The sequence below is a fragment of the Taeniopygia guttata genome, chromosome 2 (genome assembly GCF_048771995.1).
Source record: "Taeniopygia guttata chromosome 2, bTaeGut7.mat, whole genome shotgun sequence".
In the NCBI taxonomy this organism is placed as follows: domain Eukaryota; kingdom Metazoa; phylum Chordata; class Aves; order Passeriformes; family Estrildidae; genus Taeniopygia; species Taeniopygia guttata.
In genome coordinates, this window is record NC_133026.1 from 114,760,697 (window position 1) to 114,779,670 (window position 18,974).

Below are 18,974 nucleotides of genomic sequence, written 5' to 3' on the forward strand. Positions count from 1 at the left end.
AGGTTATACTGAGTATGAAAGGCAATTTCAGAGTAGTGATGGAAGAAAAGGAGTTTTATAACAGAGGTGATGCAAACTAATTTGGAGACTTGGATACATAGAGAAGTACACAATGTACTATAAACACTTCAAGGGAGGAAAGAATAGGTACTTTTCAAATACAGTGGTATCTTCAAAAATAAAGTCCAATTCTGTTTACTAAACAAAATCATTAAAAAGGATGAAACATATTAAAAATTCAACACTAAAATACAGCAGCTTTGTACTTGTGCTGCACTGAGTCTAAACACAAGCACTAAAAATGGGAAACTGTATTAAGGCAGGACTGGTGACAGATGCTGCCAGTCCTTTACAAGTGGTGCACACAGGATGTAATGAGATACTCACTAGTGTATTTCAGCCCATATAATAAAGCACCAAGAGGGTAAAGTTTTTCACATGGTGGCATTACTTCCTAGGCTAATGGGAAAAAATTTGTAAGAAAATACAAGATTTGTTTAATTCTTTCACAAACATCTTGTCACAGTTCTGTATCCTAGATGAAACAAATCTTTGTCAGGACAAATATAATGAAGTTTACCTTGTAAAATCTAATGCAACAGACTTAGCACTACTTCTGTGTAAAAACAGTATCTTCTACAAAGGAACTGTACCATAAAAATTGATGCTTATTAAATGTTAATATAATCTAAAGTCTAAAACCACAAAGCAAAGAAATTCTTTAAGTTAAGAGTTAAAATGAAACTTCATCCTTAGCCCACCCAAAAGTGTTTAGATATACCAGGGCTTGCCAAAAAGTAAAATCCTATATACAAATTATTTTGCCATCACTAGAAATTTCAAACTAAATATGGAATTCCAACTCTAATTTTTACCTTTCTCTTCCTTACTTTTATGGGTATAAGCAAGTCTTTTCAAGCCCTTCAGCACTTGTGTGGTTAACAATTTTAGGCTAATTCTTTTTAACTATTTCTGTGTAGCAGAAATTGTTTGCCAGTTTCTCATCTAAACAGTCAACTCCAAGAAGAAGTAAAACTAAAACCCAAATAGTATAATTATCTTTATGGAGTTCTGTGGATTGGCCCCAAAGGAAAAAGAATTCACATATCTGAGTGGTCTGCTCCTTGTACTTCAGACTCATCAGAATTTTTTTTTTTTTACGGGCTAGAGGCATAAGTTATTGAACCACAAGATAAGGACTGAGATAAGATCTGCTGTGGAGGAAGCACAAGGTTCTCATCCAAGTTACAAGATAACAAACTGTGATATGGAGAAGAGTGATTTTTTTCAGAAATTAAGGAGCAAGGGGTGTGGGGACTGGGACAGGAGATGACATAGCACCTCACAGTGTTTCTCTACTTCTACTCCACAATTTAATTTCTGCTGAAGAATCTCTACATCCATTTTTGGAGACTGCTCTTTCTGCTTTTTCTCTCACCATGATATATTTTTGGTTATGCTACATTTCCCCATTTCTCTTATGAGATCTCATCTATATAATGGTCAAAAAAAAAGGATTTCCTGATTTTTTGGATTTCATCTTCTTAAAAGAAAGTTCCTGGTAAGAAATGGTAAATCAGTCTCTGTTGCAGGACGTCAGGACTTTCTACAGAACATGAGTGAGGAAAGTAGCCAATGAATGCAGCAATGGAATAGCTAACATGACGTTTCATGGACTAAGATAAAAAGCATTTCACAAAGAAACCCCTACAGCATGGGGAGTTTATCCCATGAGCCAGCAAACATTGCCTAGAGTCATTCAAGTTCACAGAAAAGCAATATCTGTATCACAAAGACTTCTGCAAGCCCACATTCACATGACTTTCAACATCATACAGCACTACTTCAGTTGATCTATCCTGATCCTAATAGCTCTGCTATCATTTAAATCTGAATTTGGCTGTTTCCCTTAAAGCAGACATGTTATCACACTAGGTATGTGAACCTGAGATTTTTGATTCACCCCAGAGAAATCAGAGTGAAAATTAGTCTGTCTGGGGCACACTCCACACACCCCTTCTCCACTGTCACTACAGGTACTTCAGGACCCTCTGGTGATGTCTCTACTCATCTAAGAGTCCGCTAGTCAGCTTTGCCCCGGAGATAGTTTAGGTGTCCATACTGGTGGAAACAGTATCCACCTTTAGCCAAGACCAGTCAGAAAATCTTCTTTCTACAGAATATCTCCATATCGTCTTCTGTTCTAGCATAAATTCCTAAATCTCTGAGTGACAGATAGGCTATAGATGCAATTTGCTTGTCTTTTCAAAGTTCAGCCTCTCTGTAGAGTGGATACTTGAAACATAAAGGGAGAAAGGAGGGTCCTGGCAGAACAGAAACTGGTGTTCAGTGATGGCAAAATACAAACACATTCTTGAACCAGCATGAAGGACCACAGATCCAGCTCTTTTGCTTACATGAGTTCCTTAAACGCTCAGTGCTCCCCTTCCCTGCTCTTCTCTCCCACATATGACTGAACACTCACTACCAGTGTGTGTGAAAAGCTCATATTTCTTCAAAGCATTTCATCTTTACCCAGGCTAGTAGGACCTGAAGATTATGACACTCTCCAATTCAGAATATTCTGTGATTCTGTGATTTTTTTTTTTTTTTAACTACTAAGCTTTGTACAGGTCCATTAAAAGCTCAGTAGTTATAATAAGGAAAGATTCTGATGAGTGGAAAATGGTACAAAATTAACTTCCAGGCCTGGTACATCAGTGTGTCCCATTGCTCCAGAATATACTTAACACTGCTAAAAAAGAGCTTCCAGCATTGCTAAAATCCCAGGCAACCATGTAGGAAGCAGCAGGTTAAGGGCTCCATTGTAATAAACTTGTTCCTAGAAAGTCTGCAGTCCTCTGCTCCAACCAAAACCTTCTAAATTCTTTCTTAAATTCAGAACTATTTTACTCTGCAGTAAATATTAACATTTAAATTTTGAATTTCTGAAAAGAGTTAATAAAACCACAGCCAAGTTTGAGAATGCTACTTTATTATTTTCACTGTAGTGTTCTGTTTGAGAAAGTCCTCTGTCTGAGAAAGCATTCTTAAAAGGGCAATGGATTCTGCTGAGTAACATGTTTTTCATTTTCAAACACATTTTTTCTCTGAGCTTTTATTATTATATACATGGACTCGTCTCTATCTCCACAGAAGAATGTTATAAGACAAGCCCTAAGGATTTTTAAGCTAAATCCCTGGTTTTACTAGAACTGAAATAATTTATACAAATTTAGAAAATTTAGTATAAGCATATATGTAACAGATACCTCTCTAATTATTTCTATAACCACAGTAACTATATATATAATAATAAATACATTCACAATAGGCTTTCTCTTACTTTACTTACAATTGTAAGTTTAATTATAGTACATGTGACTGCAATTTTTGTCCCAATATCTGTATTTAGAGTTGGAGAATTTTTAGCCTTAAGGAAACTCAACCAGCTCCACTATCTGCAGGACATCTTTTGAATTCGGGAGAAGAAATGATATGGAGGTAGAGAAGTGCCTTTTGTTAAGAGATAAAGTTTAGAAAATACTAAGGCCTTAACTTATGCTCGAGTTCCTAAGCCCAAAATGGGGGCATCATGACAAAATAATAAAACAGGTATTCTCATGTTCAATCCAAAACCTGTAGAATATAATGCATGAGTCATGACAGCCTGCACCAAAGCATCAGAAGGAAAGGATTGGTAAGTGAGAGCCCAAGATCTTCCTAGCCACACCAAGACTTGGCTCCCACTTGACTCACCATGACAAAATTCTCCCTGCTACTAAAAAGGAGTTAACTCCACAGCAGAAAAATCTGTGCGGCAATGCTGAAAAACTCAGACTCTCCTAAGAGACAAAAGTAATGAATGACATGGATGTGATCAAATGAATCAGGAAAACACACACAAAAAATTATTTTTGAAACAATATTATTTAGGTTAAAAATGTAAAGAATGCAAATTTGAGGCTGCCTGAAAGTGTTACTCTGGTGCAATTTGCAACTGTATTAATGATAAGGTTGCAATGGCATGATCATTCATTCCACATCCTCTGTTTCACTCAAATTCCTGCTGATAATAACATACTAAAGAGCAAAATCAAGATATACTTAAATCTGCCATTCCCAGCATTAAAGTACTGACTTTGTAACCTAACCAAGTCCTGAAAAATGTAGTCTTCATGACATCAATGTTGCAATTTTTCAACTTTGTTTCAAGAGCTACTATGGTGATTTACAAAAATGGCTCTGGTATTTAATGTTGCAAAATCTAAGTAGATTCTTTCCTCAACATTGATAAAAAAATTTAAAATTCTTCATTTCATACATGTTTAAAGTTTCAAACTCTGGAATTTTCCCTTCGGTCTTGTGGACCTGATGCTGTATTTTTTACTTACAAATCTTGACAACCCATAGCAGTGTCAGATTCTAGTAGATCCAACCATACATCAATGTCATATATTAAGGCAGAAGTGATCTGCTTCATTAAATTAAATCTCATTGGTTTTCTTCTTAAGGTATTCACTTATTTTAAGCACTCTTGAGGGTTTACTGATGTTTAGGATGGGTTGGGTGAGATACACTTTAGTCCAACACAGGAGCAAACAGGTTCCATAAAGGTGCCAGCGTGTTGTCAGACCATTTGATGTGCCTTCAACAAGTGGTGAGTATACTTTCCTCCCACACTTTTCACACAAACATAACCTGAAAGTCAGAGTTGGCCTTACACAAAGGGTGAAAGAGCAAAATTTGCTTTTCATTCAAAACAAACCAGGAGAAAAGAGGAAAGAAACTTTGTTACTAAGTAACAATTCCTTCCCAGGGGTCCTCACAGAAAAATGCAACTGTCATCCTCCTTTAGATTTTAATGTCCCTGTACTGGAACAAAACAACACAGCTAAAAGTTCTTCACAACTTTCTCATAGCTATGCTTTCAGTTGCTGATGCTTTATGAGCTTTAAAAAAAATACAAACAATGCTGTGGTTTTTGATGCAAAATGAAACTTGAAATCTAATTTATCGATATATAATAATTATTCTTAATAACAAATACTTGGCTTTGATATTTTTATTTTCTTGGTTATGGAAAAGAATGGGGTCTGTTTAGCAGAGTTATTTTGTAGTTATGTATAATTTACTGCTCTTAAGGAAAAAAAAAATATTAAAGTTGTGTTACAGTTGATATCAGAACTTGATTTTAGTATCAGACTTGTAACTGAGGTCCTTATTGAGATAACTCTTGCCCTAAATTAGCAGTGTTGCCCCAAAAAGTATGCATCAAATACAGTATGGAAAAGAAACCCCATTAGCTCTCAACATACAGGAAAACTTCCATCATTTCCCCTTGTCTCTATAAGGAGACAAGACTTGATAGCAGCCTGCCTCAGTAAATTTTTCCACTCACTTTACTTTTTTTTTTTTTAACTGATTTTGTTCAAAGTAGTCTCAAAAAAAAAAAAAACCAAAACAAACAAAAAAAAGGATAAAAATATAAACATATTTCTAGCAGCCCTTGGTCAGTGTAGACTTGATATGAATTTACATCATCAAAACACCTCTTAATTGTATTAAAAATTTGTCTTCCAAAATTCACAGCAACCTTTTGCTTTACAGTGCCTTCTTCACTTGCATGCCCTTTTTCTCCCTCATTGGAAAATATATCAATTGCTTATTAAAAAAAGAAGTGTTTTGGCATGGCTGACCTGTAGAGATACAGAGCTAAGCAGAGTCAGTGAATCCACTCACTCTGATATGCACACATGATATGCAATTAAAATCTCCATTCACATTCCTACAGGGTTGTCAATCAAGAGAAAAGCCTTTTTGACAACATCCAGTGAAGCGTACCAACTAACTGCTGAACAGGAACTTAAACAGTAACAGCTTTTGTTACTAGCAAGAATGGATTTTACCAAGATTGGGCTCAGTTTCTAAAGAAATAATTATGTTAAAATTTTGGGGGCTTTTCATTAAAAATTAAAATGTGTCACAAAGCTATTGTGTGTGAAGCTATCATATTATGTAATACACGAGGGTTATCAGATATATGTGAAAAAAAAAACCCTCTCTAACCTTTCTTGGCTGTAGGAAACAATTTATCCTTTCATATTTAGAACAATTAACAATGATTACAAGCTGGTTTTTTGTGAGAAGAGAACATTATTATAATTGCATGTTGCCTATTTGGTAGGCTTCGAATATCTTTTATAACATGACATTATAAGCTATCCAGACACAAAACTAATACTGAAAAAGGTCTGCTAATGCCAAAAATGATACTGTGAAAAATTTATTACTGATACACTGCAAAATAATTATAGGTATTTGCAACTCCGTGAAAATATCCTACCTTGCAATTTACAGAGGAAAACAGAGGAAAAGTCTTTGATAAACATTGAAGATGCTAACATTTACTTTCTAATACCCAGTCATGTAATGCACAACTCATAAGAGCATTAGGGTACTTTCTAATCCAATCCATAAAGGTAAAACCGGTAAAAACACATAGATTGCCAATAATCTGATGTTTGTGTTTTGAGCACTAACCTTGTATTACAGTTTTCAAACATCCTAATATTATTAAATATTGAAATATTTGCCCTCTTGCTTATCACACTCCATAACTGAAGAGAGAGCAGATGCATCCTGACTATTAACAGTCATGACAAATTGCCTTACTAATGAATGTTACACACTGAAAGTGCCATAACTGATTAAACTACAATTTCCCACTACCAGATAGAGAGAGACTTGGGAACTCCAGCAGTGGACAACTCTGATGTTCTGCCAGTAGGCCTTCAGGGCACAGTGTGGTATTTAGAAAAACACACTGTAAATTCCATATGAATATATTCTAAAAGACTATGTGTATACAACAGGTTTTAAAGAACATTAGATGAAACAGCTTAGGTTTGTAGCCGATGAGCCATGCAAAATGGATGTGTTTTAACAATTTTAGAATCATTACAAGGCTGCGTTAGAGAATTTTTCTGTTGGGTTCCTCTGCCCTTCTCCCCACCTTCCCAAACATTGCTTGTGCTTTGCTTTCACATAAAATCTTTCTTTTGTCAGTCTCTTTGTCGGTGCAAAATTGGCAGTGGTTCAAATTCAAAGTACTCCTATTCATTTACTGACCATTAAACCAATGTCATTCTAGTTCACATCAGCCAGAGAGCTAAGCTCTAAAAAACATAAAAGGCTTGCTTCACCACTGTCGAATAATGTGTACATTTTTACAGAGCTTAAACCTTAATGCTTTGCCTGAAACTAACAATACAGTATACCTTATCATTCCTTTTTCACAAGCAGGCAGCTGCTGAAACGCTTGCCACTTCAAAATATCAATTGCTTGCCAGAGTTGTCCTCAACACACCCTGTCAAACTCTTGTATATTGTGCAATGAAAATGGTGCAGGACTGAAAGCTAGAAATTGTGTCAAATTCTGCTGTAATGGTATGATGTGCAAAGAACAATGTATGACAACCGTAGAGACTACAAACAATGGCAATGGAGCCAGACACTACATATATCACAACTGTGCCTGTACATATTTTATTGTATGTATTATATATTTAAAGCATGACAAATGTGTCATTGAAGCTATGAGCTACACCAAAAAGAAACCCTTCAGCTAGTTAAGCTTTTTTATTGCTCTAGATGGAAATGTATTATAATTTTTCTGCCCTGTAAACATTTGTTTGTAAATCACAAGGACAAGAAAAATAAATCAGGCTTTCAAAATGAGTAACAGATAACAAAAGACAATACTACAAGATGAGAAAATGCGATTTTGTTCAATTAACACTTTTGCTTTTCTCTACAGACACAGAATCAGGCTACATTAAAGAATATCTGAGGCTATGCAAGACAAATACAATATCACTACACCCATAAATTACAGTGTACCTAATTTTAATGTAGATAAGTGCTGGCCTATTGATTTGCATGTTTCCCTGGCAAAATGGAAATCCCATGTGAGTATGTCCTTTGTCTGTAGAAAATGCATTTTAAAAAACCTTTATGAATACAGAAATCTATGCTAAAAAGGAAAACATAAGTAACTAGTATAAAATTATGCACGGAACCTAGGGGAAGTAGTGCTCATGCACACACATGTATACATGCATGTCTCTGTGCATGCATTGTGCCAATGTCTGTTACAAAGTCACATAGTTTTTTTAGCACACAGAATTTCTACAAAGTGTCTTAAGTCATGAAAATTCAGTCTCTAGACAGAATCTTAAATTAGCTGAGGAAAAAAATGAAAACTGCCAAACTAAGTAACAAAGCAAGTTAATCATAAGGTCACCATGAAGTGTTAGTCTTCGTGCTAGTCTTCAAAAAGGAACACATAGTTGTGATGAAAGGTGTTTAGGAGGAAAGATGAGTGCAGCAGCCCACAACAGCATGTAGTTTGCAAAATCTGAGCACACAGTATTCTGTGAGGGTCATTAACTGATATAATCCTAACCAAAATGAATAGATACACCATTAAGGTGTTAATAAATATTTTGGAAAGAGAATGGGTGTTTTAGGTGCTCAGGGTTGCTGACCTTTGCTGTGTTTATTAGTGGGACAATGATGCATTATTAACACACAGCAGCTGTACCTGAACTGCTGCCATGAACATAATAGCCTTTTATAGCCATCAGGGGAGTGAGATAGGAGGCCTTTATTAACCACTACACATGATTAGCACATTATGTGAACTTTAGTAGGCAAATTATCTCTTATTGAAATATAATGTTGGTTATAACTAATTGTAAACATGATTTAAAAAACTTCTCAATGCAAAACTAAGAGTTTTACTGCCATTTAGCTAATAAGTGGCTAAGCCACTAAAAAATAATTCTTCTTTTCCTTTGTTCAACCTGTAAAAACAACTGTGCCTCACAAAAACCTATTGCCGTATGATAAAAACACCGAAGTGACTGAATGACTTCCATATCTTGAATATTATTTTTCAGAACCATAAAAAAAAACACAGACATTTCCAACACAATTAAGAAAACTGCTGGTGAATAAAAAAGAACTTGCCTTATATTTTCCTATAAAGACTACAAACAGTTCTTAAAGAATCAGTTGGTAATACATTTTCAAGAGTTAACCTGAAAAAATAACACCATGATTTACTTCAAAAAGCTGTTTTGGGTAAGATTATCCCATTAGCCTTCGCAACTGAACACAGTACTGAGAGTCCATTATGAGCAGTCTTTTATGCCCTAGCAGAAAGTCATTAACATAAAATAAATCATTAGCTTTGATATTAAGCCTTTACTATCTGCAGGTTTCTATGACTAATGTTCACTACTTTGTCTGCCAAATGATCGATTATATGTTTTTGAAAGGTTATATTACCTTTTCACCATTATTTTTCCTTTTACTATTTATTATTATTTCATATTGATGCAAACATGATGATGATATGAGAAACAAATGTTTTCTCTTATTCATGAACACAAACAAACCTACCCACTTTGGCAACTGTGACCAGAATATGACTTCAAATCCAATTACTTAGAGTACAGGATAGAAACTATGCAGTCTCAGAGTAAGTTCACTTCTTTCAAAGTCAGAAATATAATGTAATGAAGCAGAAATCTACATGTGTGTATATACGTACAGAGTAGCATAGATACAACAGAAATCAACATGTTTACATAATCTTCTAGCAGGAACTGTCTAATAAAAGATTTATTTCACATTACAGGCTTCATACTTCCTTTACTGACCCATTCCCCTAAGTACAGGTTATCACTGTTTGATTTCAGAGTTCTGAATTCTTGCATATAGAATAAGAACTGGAGCTCACTACAGATTTTCTTAATATAACAAAAATACATACCAGCTACAGTAACTTCTATTTAACCTTTAAGACCATATAATCATCAACAACAATAGCAGGAGACAAAAGTACTACCACGGCAGCTCAATTTCCATGCTTAGCCAGCAGTACCTTTGAAAAAACCCACTCGTGCCCCTTTTGATTGGTAGAGAGTGGTTTAACAGTCAAGAATGTGAATGCTAAAACATTCTGACATTTCCACTAACCTGGATTTGTCAGATGCTCATGTAATTCAAGTATGTTTTGCAACTTAGAAAGCAGCATGTTCCTTGGGAGGAAACCATTCAACAAGGGTCTGTAGCAAATCAAATAGCAGCCCAGTGAGAAATACTAAATGAACAGTTCAAGAACAGTGTTAGCATATGTGCAATTGAAAGATAAGATATAAATATTATTAGAGCCATATGAAATTCAAATGCTAAAAATAAATTGCTGCAAACATAAGAAGCAAAACAAAACCACAGACATTACAAATGTGGGTTGCACCAAGATGCCTGCTGAAAAACAATTTTAAGTTTGAAGGTCTAAATCAAGAGCTAAATGTCTTACCTGATGATTTGCTAACTGAAAACTGATTGCTACCAATGAACATAAATGGCAGATACTCCATTAGAAGGGGGGACAAGAGTTTCTTATGTGCACTCACCGCTTTGGAGGGGCAGAGTTTGTTGCTGCTGCTACGGCTACATGATCTGTGCCTAACCATCGAATAACGCAACGCTGCCATTTTCCAACTGAACGCTGTAGGGAAAAGCATTATGATCAAGAAAATCTCATTTGGGCTGATGTGAATTCCATGCCTGAAAGTATTTTGGAAGCATTGCTATAATTAAGAGTCATTTGGCGAATCTGCTATAAACCATGTTTTGAAGCTGTTTATAACTCAACGTTTTTAATGAGAAATCATTCTTTGGGCAGAAAATTGGTATGTAGTTGCGTAGCTAAACCAGCAGAATAGACTATTTCAGTTGGAAGGGATCTACAACAATCACATAGTCCAACTGCAACAACAAAACATTTAAATTTAGGTTATATTTAAAATAAGTATCTTATTGTATGCACTCCATGCTAGACATTGAGCATGTGTCATCTTCAAAAAGATAAACAAAGCTGCCACTAATTGCCTCTGCTGTCAGTACCAGAAGCCAAGGTCTGCACTGATCCAGGGAGTACCCTTTCACCACACGAAGTGGTGCTTTCAGGTCATTCTTGAGCAGTGCTGAGAGCGCAGTTAAAGGAAGCTTTTTACTTCCAGCATCTAAGCTTTTTTATATCTATCATCAATACAGGATTTAAATATGCAAGCACTTTATCTAAATCCTACCATGATTAGGACAACTCTCTGCTTAAATATAAATTGTGTTTTATACAGAGTCCATTTTTCAAATGCTTCTGTACATTTTTAGCAAGACAAGAAAGTCCTGCTAATGTGGAATCTGAGGGCCAAAGGGTGCTCAGTTCTTCACGGTAAAGTATGATCATGCCCAACACATTCCAAACTCAACAGAAGCTGGAACTGCCTAGTCTTTCCCAGTATCAGCTCCTCAAAATCAGCTCCAGCTCCTCTTTGGTTTAATGTAAACACCAAAGGTACTGCATGTGCTGTAGTGTTTAGTTAATTCAGCATTCTTAATAATTTACTGGTTTCACTTCTCTTCCATAAGACCTCATGATAGGCTGATTGAGGGTAATGCTCTAGAGATGAAACACATCGTTCTGGTACGAGAATAAAACATAATTCCTCTCAAGGTACTGATATTTGGCAGAAGGAAAAAAAATAAATTACCGCAAATGCTTTGGTTTATAGAAATCTTCAAGAAAGATTTCTCAAAAGCACATACATAAATCTTTTTCTATGTTCCACTAAAATTGGGACCACTTCTTTTCAGAAACACTGGAATTTAAGGAGGCACACATGAGACTTGCCCACAACTTTAAGACTACATACTAAGGAATGAAAGAAAAGACCATTTCCGTTCTTCATATGTGGTATTTCTGAAACTAAGAGACTTAACACTTGAAAATCAATAGTCATCCTAATGCAACTGTTTAATCTTTCCTTTATGAAACAGTAACAAATTTCAAGTATGATGCTAATGCAGTAGAGGACAAGGTATTTTTTAAGGGGGGGGAATATGTTCAGGATAAACAAGATGAGCATAATCTAAAACACTGTGAGAACAGTAACATAGTATTTTAGCTTTAGAGCTGTCCTTCAGAGAGCCTGCTTGCCACAATTCTGAGTTTGAGATAGGGACTGGATGGAAACAAGCCCCAAAAAATAATGTACACTTTGTAAATAGCCATGGAACATTTTATTTGAATAGTCTCTATGGTAGGGTTAAGTTTACACAATAAATTACTCTAAACGCTGAGTATAAATAAATGCACTTTTGCTCCATGGAATTCTGATTACAAACGGGATTGTTACCTGCTTACAAAGCATTGTATTATATCTCCTTATCCACTTCTACCCAATGTCACTCTGCTTTTTTCATATGAAAGGTTTTGCTTCCCTCTCCCTCCTTTCTCCTCTTTATTCCTCTTTTTAAAAACAACTACAGTCTATCATTTTACCTCTGCTGTCTGGCTGTATTTTTCCACTGCACTGACAACTACCAGTGAATACAAGAAAGATGAGTTGTAGGCTCCTGTATTTTTCAACAAGGTAGCAAATCACAGAAGAATCCAGTGTATAATTCTGCAAGGCTAACCATTGGGAGCAGTAAAGACCATTATTTTCTGCCTACTGATGGCAGAGGTCAGCATCCCTGTCATTAGCTGTGTCAAACTACAATTATATAACTGCACTTTATGTGAGCAGATATCTGAAAACACTGTGAAGTTGCAAACATGAAAATTAAAATATACTGATCCTTCTTATAGTACTGATCGAAGTAGGTCTTTGCAGGTGATACTTCAGTAGGGAAAGCCACGAGGCTGTTATTTATTTCTCTCTACTTAAACATTTAAACTTATCATCCGACTTCCTCAGGCAGCTTGAAATCACTGGCCGTAGTCTATCAAATAAAGACACTTGGATTATCAAAGTTATTTCTTTTATATCACTCAACTCAATTACAGAACATGACATTTCCTAAAATAAACTTCAACTGAACAGACTACTTACATTAGCCTGAACATATCTGAACTGCAATTATGCTTCAAGTTTCAAGGGGCGAACAGTACAACTCCAACCCTAAATCTGTCCAGCATAAGAGCTCCACTATGTTATTTCAAAAGCTGACCTATATACTAAAGCATACTGTCCATTCTGTCTGTTTGTATAAGAGATACCTCTCACAGTTGTCATAACCAACATTGTTTGCATTGTTCCTTCACTTTTCTCTCTCCATGGGTAATGCAAGAGAAACAAGGAAAAGCCTGCATAACAATATATGCAGAGCATAATGAGCTTTCACAGCAGATAGAGAAATATTAGGCTAAGATGCTTAGAATGCTATTTTAGCTTTATAAAATAAAGATCTAAGCAGTCTTCTGAAACAAAACCCGCCAACTGAAAATTGTGAGATAAGAGGCGATTGTTTGAACCTACATTATTTTCCTCTGGCTACAGAAAAATGCACAGTCAATACCTCCCATGCATGTGCCTGGGAACTCGCATGCTACAAACAACCATCTGATCAGGGAAAACAACTAATACTAACAAAACAATTAGAAAACTAAAAAGCCTAAGTATTTGTGGAAAACATTCTAAATGTATTCCACCAGCAGCTCAAGAAGACTTCAAATATAAAGAATCAAAGTCTGGCAAATTTGTAAAAGGAAAAACACCACCAAAAGCTAGATATGAAAAACAGGGCCAAATCCACTAGAAAGTGCCAAAAGCAAGTTTTAACTAACTTTATAAGAAACAGGAACCCAGAGGATCTTGAATGAGTTCTGAATGAGTTTTGCAGGTAAATTCCTAATGAAGATCACCATTCTGGCCCAGAACAAGGATCCATCACACTCCAGCCATCATCTCCTTTCCTGGGAGAGTTCAAAAGCAAACACTCAACCAAACATACTGAACAGAAAATTCTGCAGGCCTCCCGCCCTACAAACTCCCTAAATACACACAGCCTGAAAATGAGTGACAGAGCAATACTGTAACATGATGACATGTTTAGAACAAGTCAGATAAGTTTTCACAGCAGTGTTAATCATGCTGGGCAAACGGAGAGAGTGAAGGGGTGAAAAATGAAATGTTCACTAAATGTATTCCTCCAAGGGGCCTGGCAAATCTACTCTGTCCATTTAATGTTATCAATGGTCAGTGGTAAAGACATCTGAGAAAGACAATTGTTCTGTACTCGATATCTTATATTGAAACATTCCTGGTAAGTCTTTTCCAAGCATAAAACATATGTCTTATGACTGTGCACTTTTAAGCACATTATCAGTTCAGGCAAAGTGAAATAGAAGAGTTGCAACTTGTCTACAGAATGAGTGTCTCATTTGCATTTGAAAAGAACAGTTTGCTCCCTCATACATGGCATGACTTGAAAGAAGCTCCAACCAGCTAGTAAAGAAATTCTGAAAACGACTTTCTAAATTAATTTATTTGATTTGGAGTGCAACACACCAAAAATTATTTAAGGAACTTAATTGGAAAATGATTTAATATATTAAAGTAATTCCTGATTTTCCAAAGCATTTAACTTTTAAATTAAATCTGGCCACTATCTCAAGAATGATGAGTGAAATGTGTATTCAAGTCATTACCTTCTTTCTGAAGCTTTAAATCATTGATAGGTTTAATAACGTTTGTCCAGTTTCACTGCCAAACAGGTCTTCAAACACTTTGGTTCTTATGGCATTAATATCAGCCCAAGCTTTTCACGTGGCAACATTTCACTGTTACAATTTACAAAAGTGACGATAGAGAAAATAACAGCAAACCACAGATGAAAAGTAGCACTAGCCTCATGATTACTCAGAGCACTAACAGAAAATTAATGAACGCATAAACGCTCCTTTGCATTTGAACTCCTCCTGCTGAACCAAGTTCACTCCTGGCACAAACTTCCAAAATATAGCGCACGTTTGCCAGATGCTGCAAAATAGTTACTTAAAACAACGCTAACAGTCATACCTCTGGGATCTCTCTTGAAATATCCTGGGGCATCCACCACAAAGGGCCCGATTTATTCCTGGATTCTATAACTCCATTGAGTATATGTGAAATGCAGCCAGGATGAATTTGGTCCTTTCTGTTGTGATTGGTAGATGCGACCATGTGGGAAACCTTTCCTGAAAACTGAGAGGGCTTCACCCGGGCGCCGCAGCCTCCGCACCTCAGCACAAGCACACTCTATTTTGCTGTTTATCTCTGAATCGAGGCAGCTGCCCGGGATGAAAGGGACGGCTCAGAACGTCTCTCTGACACGTGAGACCGTCACGACAATAGCCGGGCAGGGGACCGGGCTGTCCGCCGGGCCGGGCCGGGCTGGGCCGGGCCAGCGGCTGCTCCTCCGCGGCAGAGCCCCGCCGGCACCGCGCCCCGCCGCCGCCCTCCGCGCCCGCCGGCGGCCCTGCGGAGCCTGCGCACGGCGCGGTTTGCGCTGCGAAAAGCCATCTGCTCCACGGCGGGCTTCTGAACAAGCGCCCGAGTGCGCAGCCCGGCTTGCTCCCCTTGCCCGGGCTGTGCTCTGGGTGATTCGCATTTTCCCATCATTTCCTACGGCCAGCGTTTTATTCACGTGCAAAGCCCATTCCGTAACAGCAGAGAAAGTGCAGCTCATACATAAAGCACCAGCTGGCTCACGCTACAGCGGCAGTAACAATGCAGGAACCCCAGCCCCCTTTCTCGGCAGCAAAAGTCACGCAAAGTGCTCCGGGATCGCAGCACCAAACTCTCGGAACCGGACTCAGGATTTGGGCTAGTGCATGTATCCTCTGCGGTTCCTCCTTCCCCAAGGCTCGGAGACCTAAAACTTAGCTCTCCTCAGGTACTGACCCTATTTGCAGAGGTTTAATCAAGTTACAGAGAAATTGGTAAGGCAGTTGCACAGCCGGGACAAAGTGGAGCCGATGTTCTGAACCGACTTGTAAACACTATGCAGACTTATTATGCACACAAGAGAGATGTGTATGTGTGTGTGTGTGTGTGTGTGTGTCTGTGTGTGTGTCTCTGTGTGTGTATATATACACACACACATGTCACACACACACACACAAACGTGCTTTTCAGCTCTTTGACACATGAACTGCGGGGCAGAGTTTCTGCCGGTTTGTGGCGGACGCGATCTTTCTCATTAACAAGAGCCCTGGAAATTCAAGTCCCCCGCACCAACATCCCCGTCCACGCCGTTTCTCCGAAAAGATGTTATGGAAAATGCCTCCCACCCCCACCCCCACCCCCCGCTCCAGCCGCCCGCCCCCAGACTACTCCGGGGGTTTAATTTGGGGTGCCTGAGGGGGAGCCGGTGTGTGTCCCGGCGGCACCGCTCCGCGGCGGGCGGCACTGCGCTCCCCAAACCCCAAAGCCCGGCAAGTGCCGCTGCCCTCCCTCCGCCTCGCCGGGGAACTTGGTGCGCGGCTCGCCAGAGCGCAGCGCCCGCTCATGCAACGCGCCGCGACAACAGCACACATCGACAGCACAGATAAAACACCTCGGACGACACAAAACACGAGTCACCTTGTTGCAATAGTAGGGGTCCAGGCAGGGGGAAGGTCCCAAACAAGGCGTATCAGGAGCGGCTGCAGGCTGAGGAGGTGGTGAATAAAATCTTACGTCCATTTCACTAAAACATCAAGCAAACTCCTTTCCTTTTCTTTTGGTCGTTAATGTAGGTGCAAAAAACGGGGGTGAGAGAGAGAATGTGTGTGTGCGTGTGTGTGTGTGTGTGTGTGAGAGAGAGAGAGAGAGAGGGAAGGGGGGGGACACACAAGACTGAGAAGAATAAAAAAAGAGGTGCCTGACTTCAGTAGTCAAACACCTTCCCTGCCTCACATCCGTTTGTGGTTTGTAAAGAGAGAGAGAGGAGAGGAAAAAAAAATCTCTTCCAAAAAAGCACCGGTCTGCAGATGTCTGCAAGAGAACCCACGAACCCTCCTTCTTCTACGGCAGGGCAGGTAACTTCGAGTACTTATTGTTTCCCCCACGCATCGGCACCGGGGCGCTCGCTCCGTGCGTGCCGCTCTTTATGGGAGTCTCAGAGTTGGTTCGCTTCTCCCTCCCTCCCTCTCGCTCGCTCCCTCTGTTCTTTTCCCGTTCTTTCTTTCTTTCCTTTTCTTTTTCTTCTCTCTCTCTTTTATTTTTTTTTATTATTGTTATTATTTATTTGCTTTGGTTTGGTGGAGTTGTATTTTGGTCGCCCACCACAGCGAGGGCCATGGGGGGGCTGAGGGGGAGGTGGCGACAGCAGCCGGGCCCCCTCGCGCACCCCCGGGGGGAGCTGGGCGCCCAGGCGCTGGAATGGCCGCCCGGAGCCGCTCGGCTCTCTCGCCTCGGCTCTGTTCGGCTCGGCTCGGCCCGGCCCGGCCGGGCTGGGTCGGGCTGGCGGCGGTAGGGGACGCACCGCGCTCCGCCGCGGAGCCGCGGCTCCGAGTGTGCCTCACACAAAGGGGCCGACGAGGGAAGAGCCATTTGCGGCCGCCGGGGCCGGGAGCCGCGGGAAGGGGGCGCTCCCGCGCCCACCATCCCGCCGCCGTCCCCGCCCTCTCGCAGCGCCCTCCGCCCGGCCCCCGGCGCCGCCCGGCCCCCGCCCGTTACTATGGCAGCCCCTCCGCGCCGCGGGGCCGGGCGGGCCGCAGGGGGCGGTGGCAGCGGCGGCAGCGAGCGGGGCTCGGGCCGCTGCCTGGGGTGGGGCGGGCTCCGGGTGCTGGTGTGGCCGTGGGCGGGGCTGTTGAGGTACTTCTGTGAGACCCTCGGACCCATTTCCGTGGACCTTTGGCAAAGTTGGGGTCGGGCGACTCCTCTGCCCTGGCAGCCCTCTGAGGCTGGTGTGGGTCGAGCTGTCAGCAGAGCCCGTCGTCTCCAGTCCCGGCAGAGTGGAATCTATCGCCCAGAGTTTGTGGTGGCACACATAAACTGTGATCCATGAGCGTGTCCCAGAAAACAGCAAATAAGTTGAAAGTAAAGCGCACCCTTGAAATCCCTGGTCATCTGGGGTCTGCCCCATTAATCGTGATGCTCAGGCCTGGCCTCACAGAGTGCCACCAGGCACGGGTGGGACATTCGAGGAGGTGGCCTAACTGTGAGGGGAGGAAGCAAGGAAGGACAAGCAAATGAGTAGGGGAAATTAAGAGGAGCTCAATTAGGAGCAAACAAAGGTACTGACAAAGGAAAGTTCAGAATCCAGTGGGATGCGGGAGAGGGATTGATGAGCATAACAGGGTTTAACAGGCAAAAACAATGAAAAAAAAAGGTGACTTCAAGACACCATGAGCAATCCCACTGGGTTTCCTGCTGAGTCTCCAATAGTCTTAATCAGGGCAGAAAGGATGGAAGAGAAAGAATACAGGAAGAACACTATGCTGAGCTTAGATAATGCCCAACAGAGGAATTGTGTTATGAAAAGAAAAGAATGCCTTTCCCTCTTTAAATAAAAACTAATTACTGAGTACCACACAAACCAGAGGAGATGATGATGGTTAACAGGAATGGTTGCATTTATCAATTCTCATGAACGTTTCCATCACAAACCGGTTAGAATCTAAGAAGATTTGTAATGCATATTGTCACACAAAACTGTCTTCTCATCACGGGAAAAAAAAATCCACTGTAAAGATTTCAATGGGACTCAATACTGAGTGGGAGCAAATCCGAAATTTCAGGTGACAAAATCACTGTTTGTGTGAGGATATATATATGTGTGTGTAGTGTTGTAATCATGGCTTTCTTCTATGTCTAACAACCTCTTTTCATTAAAGCTTAATTATCTGGGAAAAAAAAAACCCGCAAGTAATGCAAATGAAACTCTAGAGAAAACAGGTTTGAAGCAATATTCTTATTTCAGGATTATTTGATCAAAAACATCTCTGAAGATACTTGGTTGGCAGTTCAACGGAATTTAAGTTTGATGACAATAAATGTTTTTCTTAAACATGCAATTACAGAAGGATCTCAGTTGCTTTCTTTTTAATAACGTTTAAAACCCTTCTGGCCTTGGAGAAAAGCTTGAAA

The 18,974-nt window shown here is 39.7% G+C and overlaps 1 protein-coding gene and 1 long non-coding RNA gene across 10 annotated transcripts in view; one reads left to right on the forward strand and one right to left on the reverse strand.

Moving 5' to 3' along the window:
* TOX (thymocyte selection associated high mobility group box) overlaps positions 1 to 17,489 on the reverse strand; it is a 218,789-nt gene extending 201,300 nt beyond the window's left edge. The window contains exons 1-2 of one of the 4 annotated variants that reach the window (XM_072924673.1): positions 14,940 to 15,073; positions 10,488 to 10,582 (exon numbers count right to left, since the gene is read on the reverse strand). In XM_072924673.1, coding sequence (XP_072780774.1) covers positions 10,488 to 10,568 — 81 coding nt within the window. In that variant the 5' untranslated portion in view covers positions 10,569 to 10,582; positions 14,940 to 15,073. Of the gene's footprint in view, positions 1 to 10,487; positions 10,583 to 14,939; positions 15,404 to 16,484 lie in introns of those variants that run through there. The other 3 variants (XM_002198353.7, XM_072924674.1, XM_072924672.1) reach the window with 3 other exon arrangements.
* The window catches only part of LOC121469224 (uncharacterized), a 101,138-nt gene continuing 98,952 nt past the window's right edge, over positions 16,789 to 18,974 (forward strand). For all 6 annotated transcript variants that reach the window (XR_012054151.1, XR_012054150.1, XR_012054153.1 and 3 more), the window contains exon 1: positions 16,789 to 16,921. This is a non-coding gene — a long non-coding RNA (uncharacterized lncRNA). The remainder of the gene's footprint in view (positions 16,922 to 18,974) is intronic.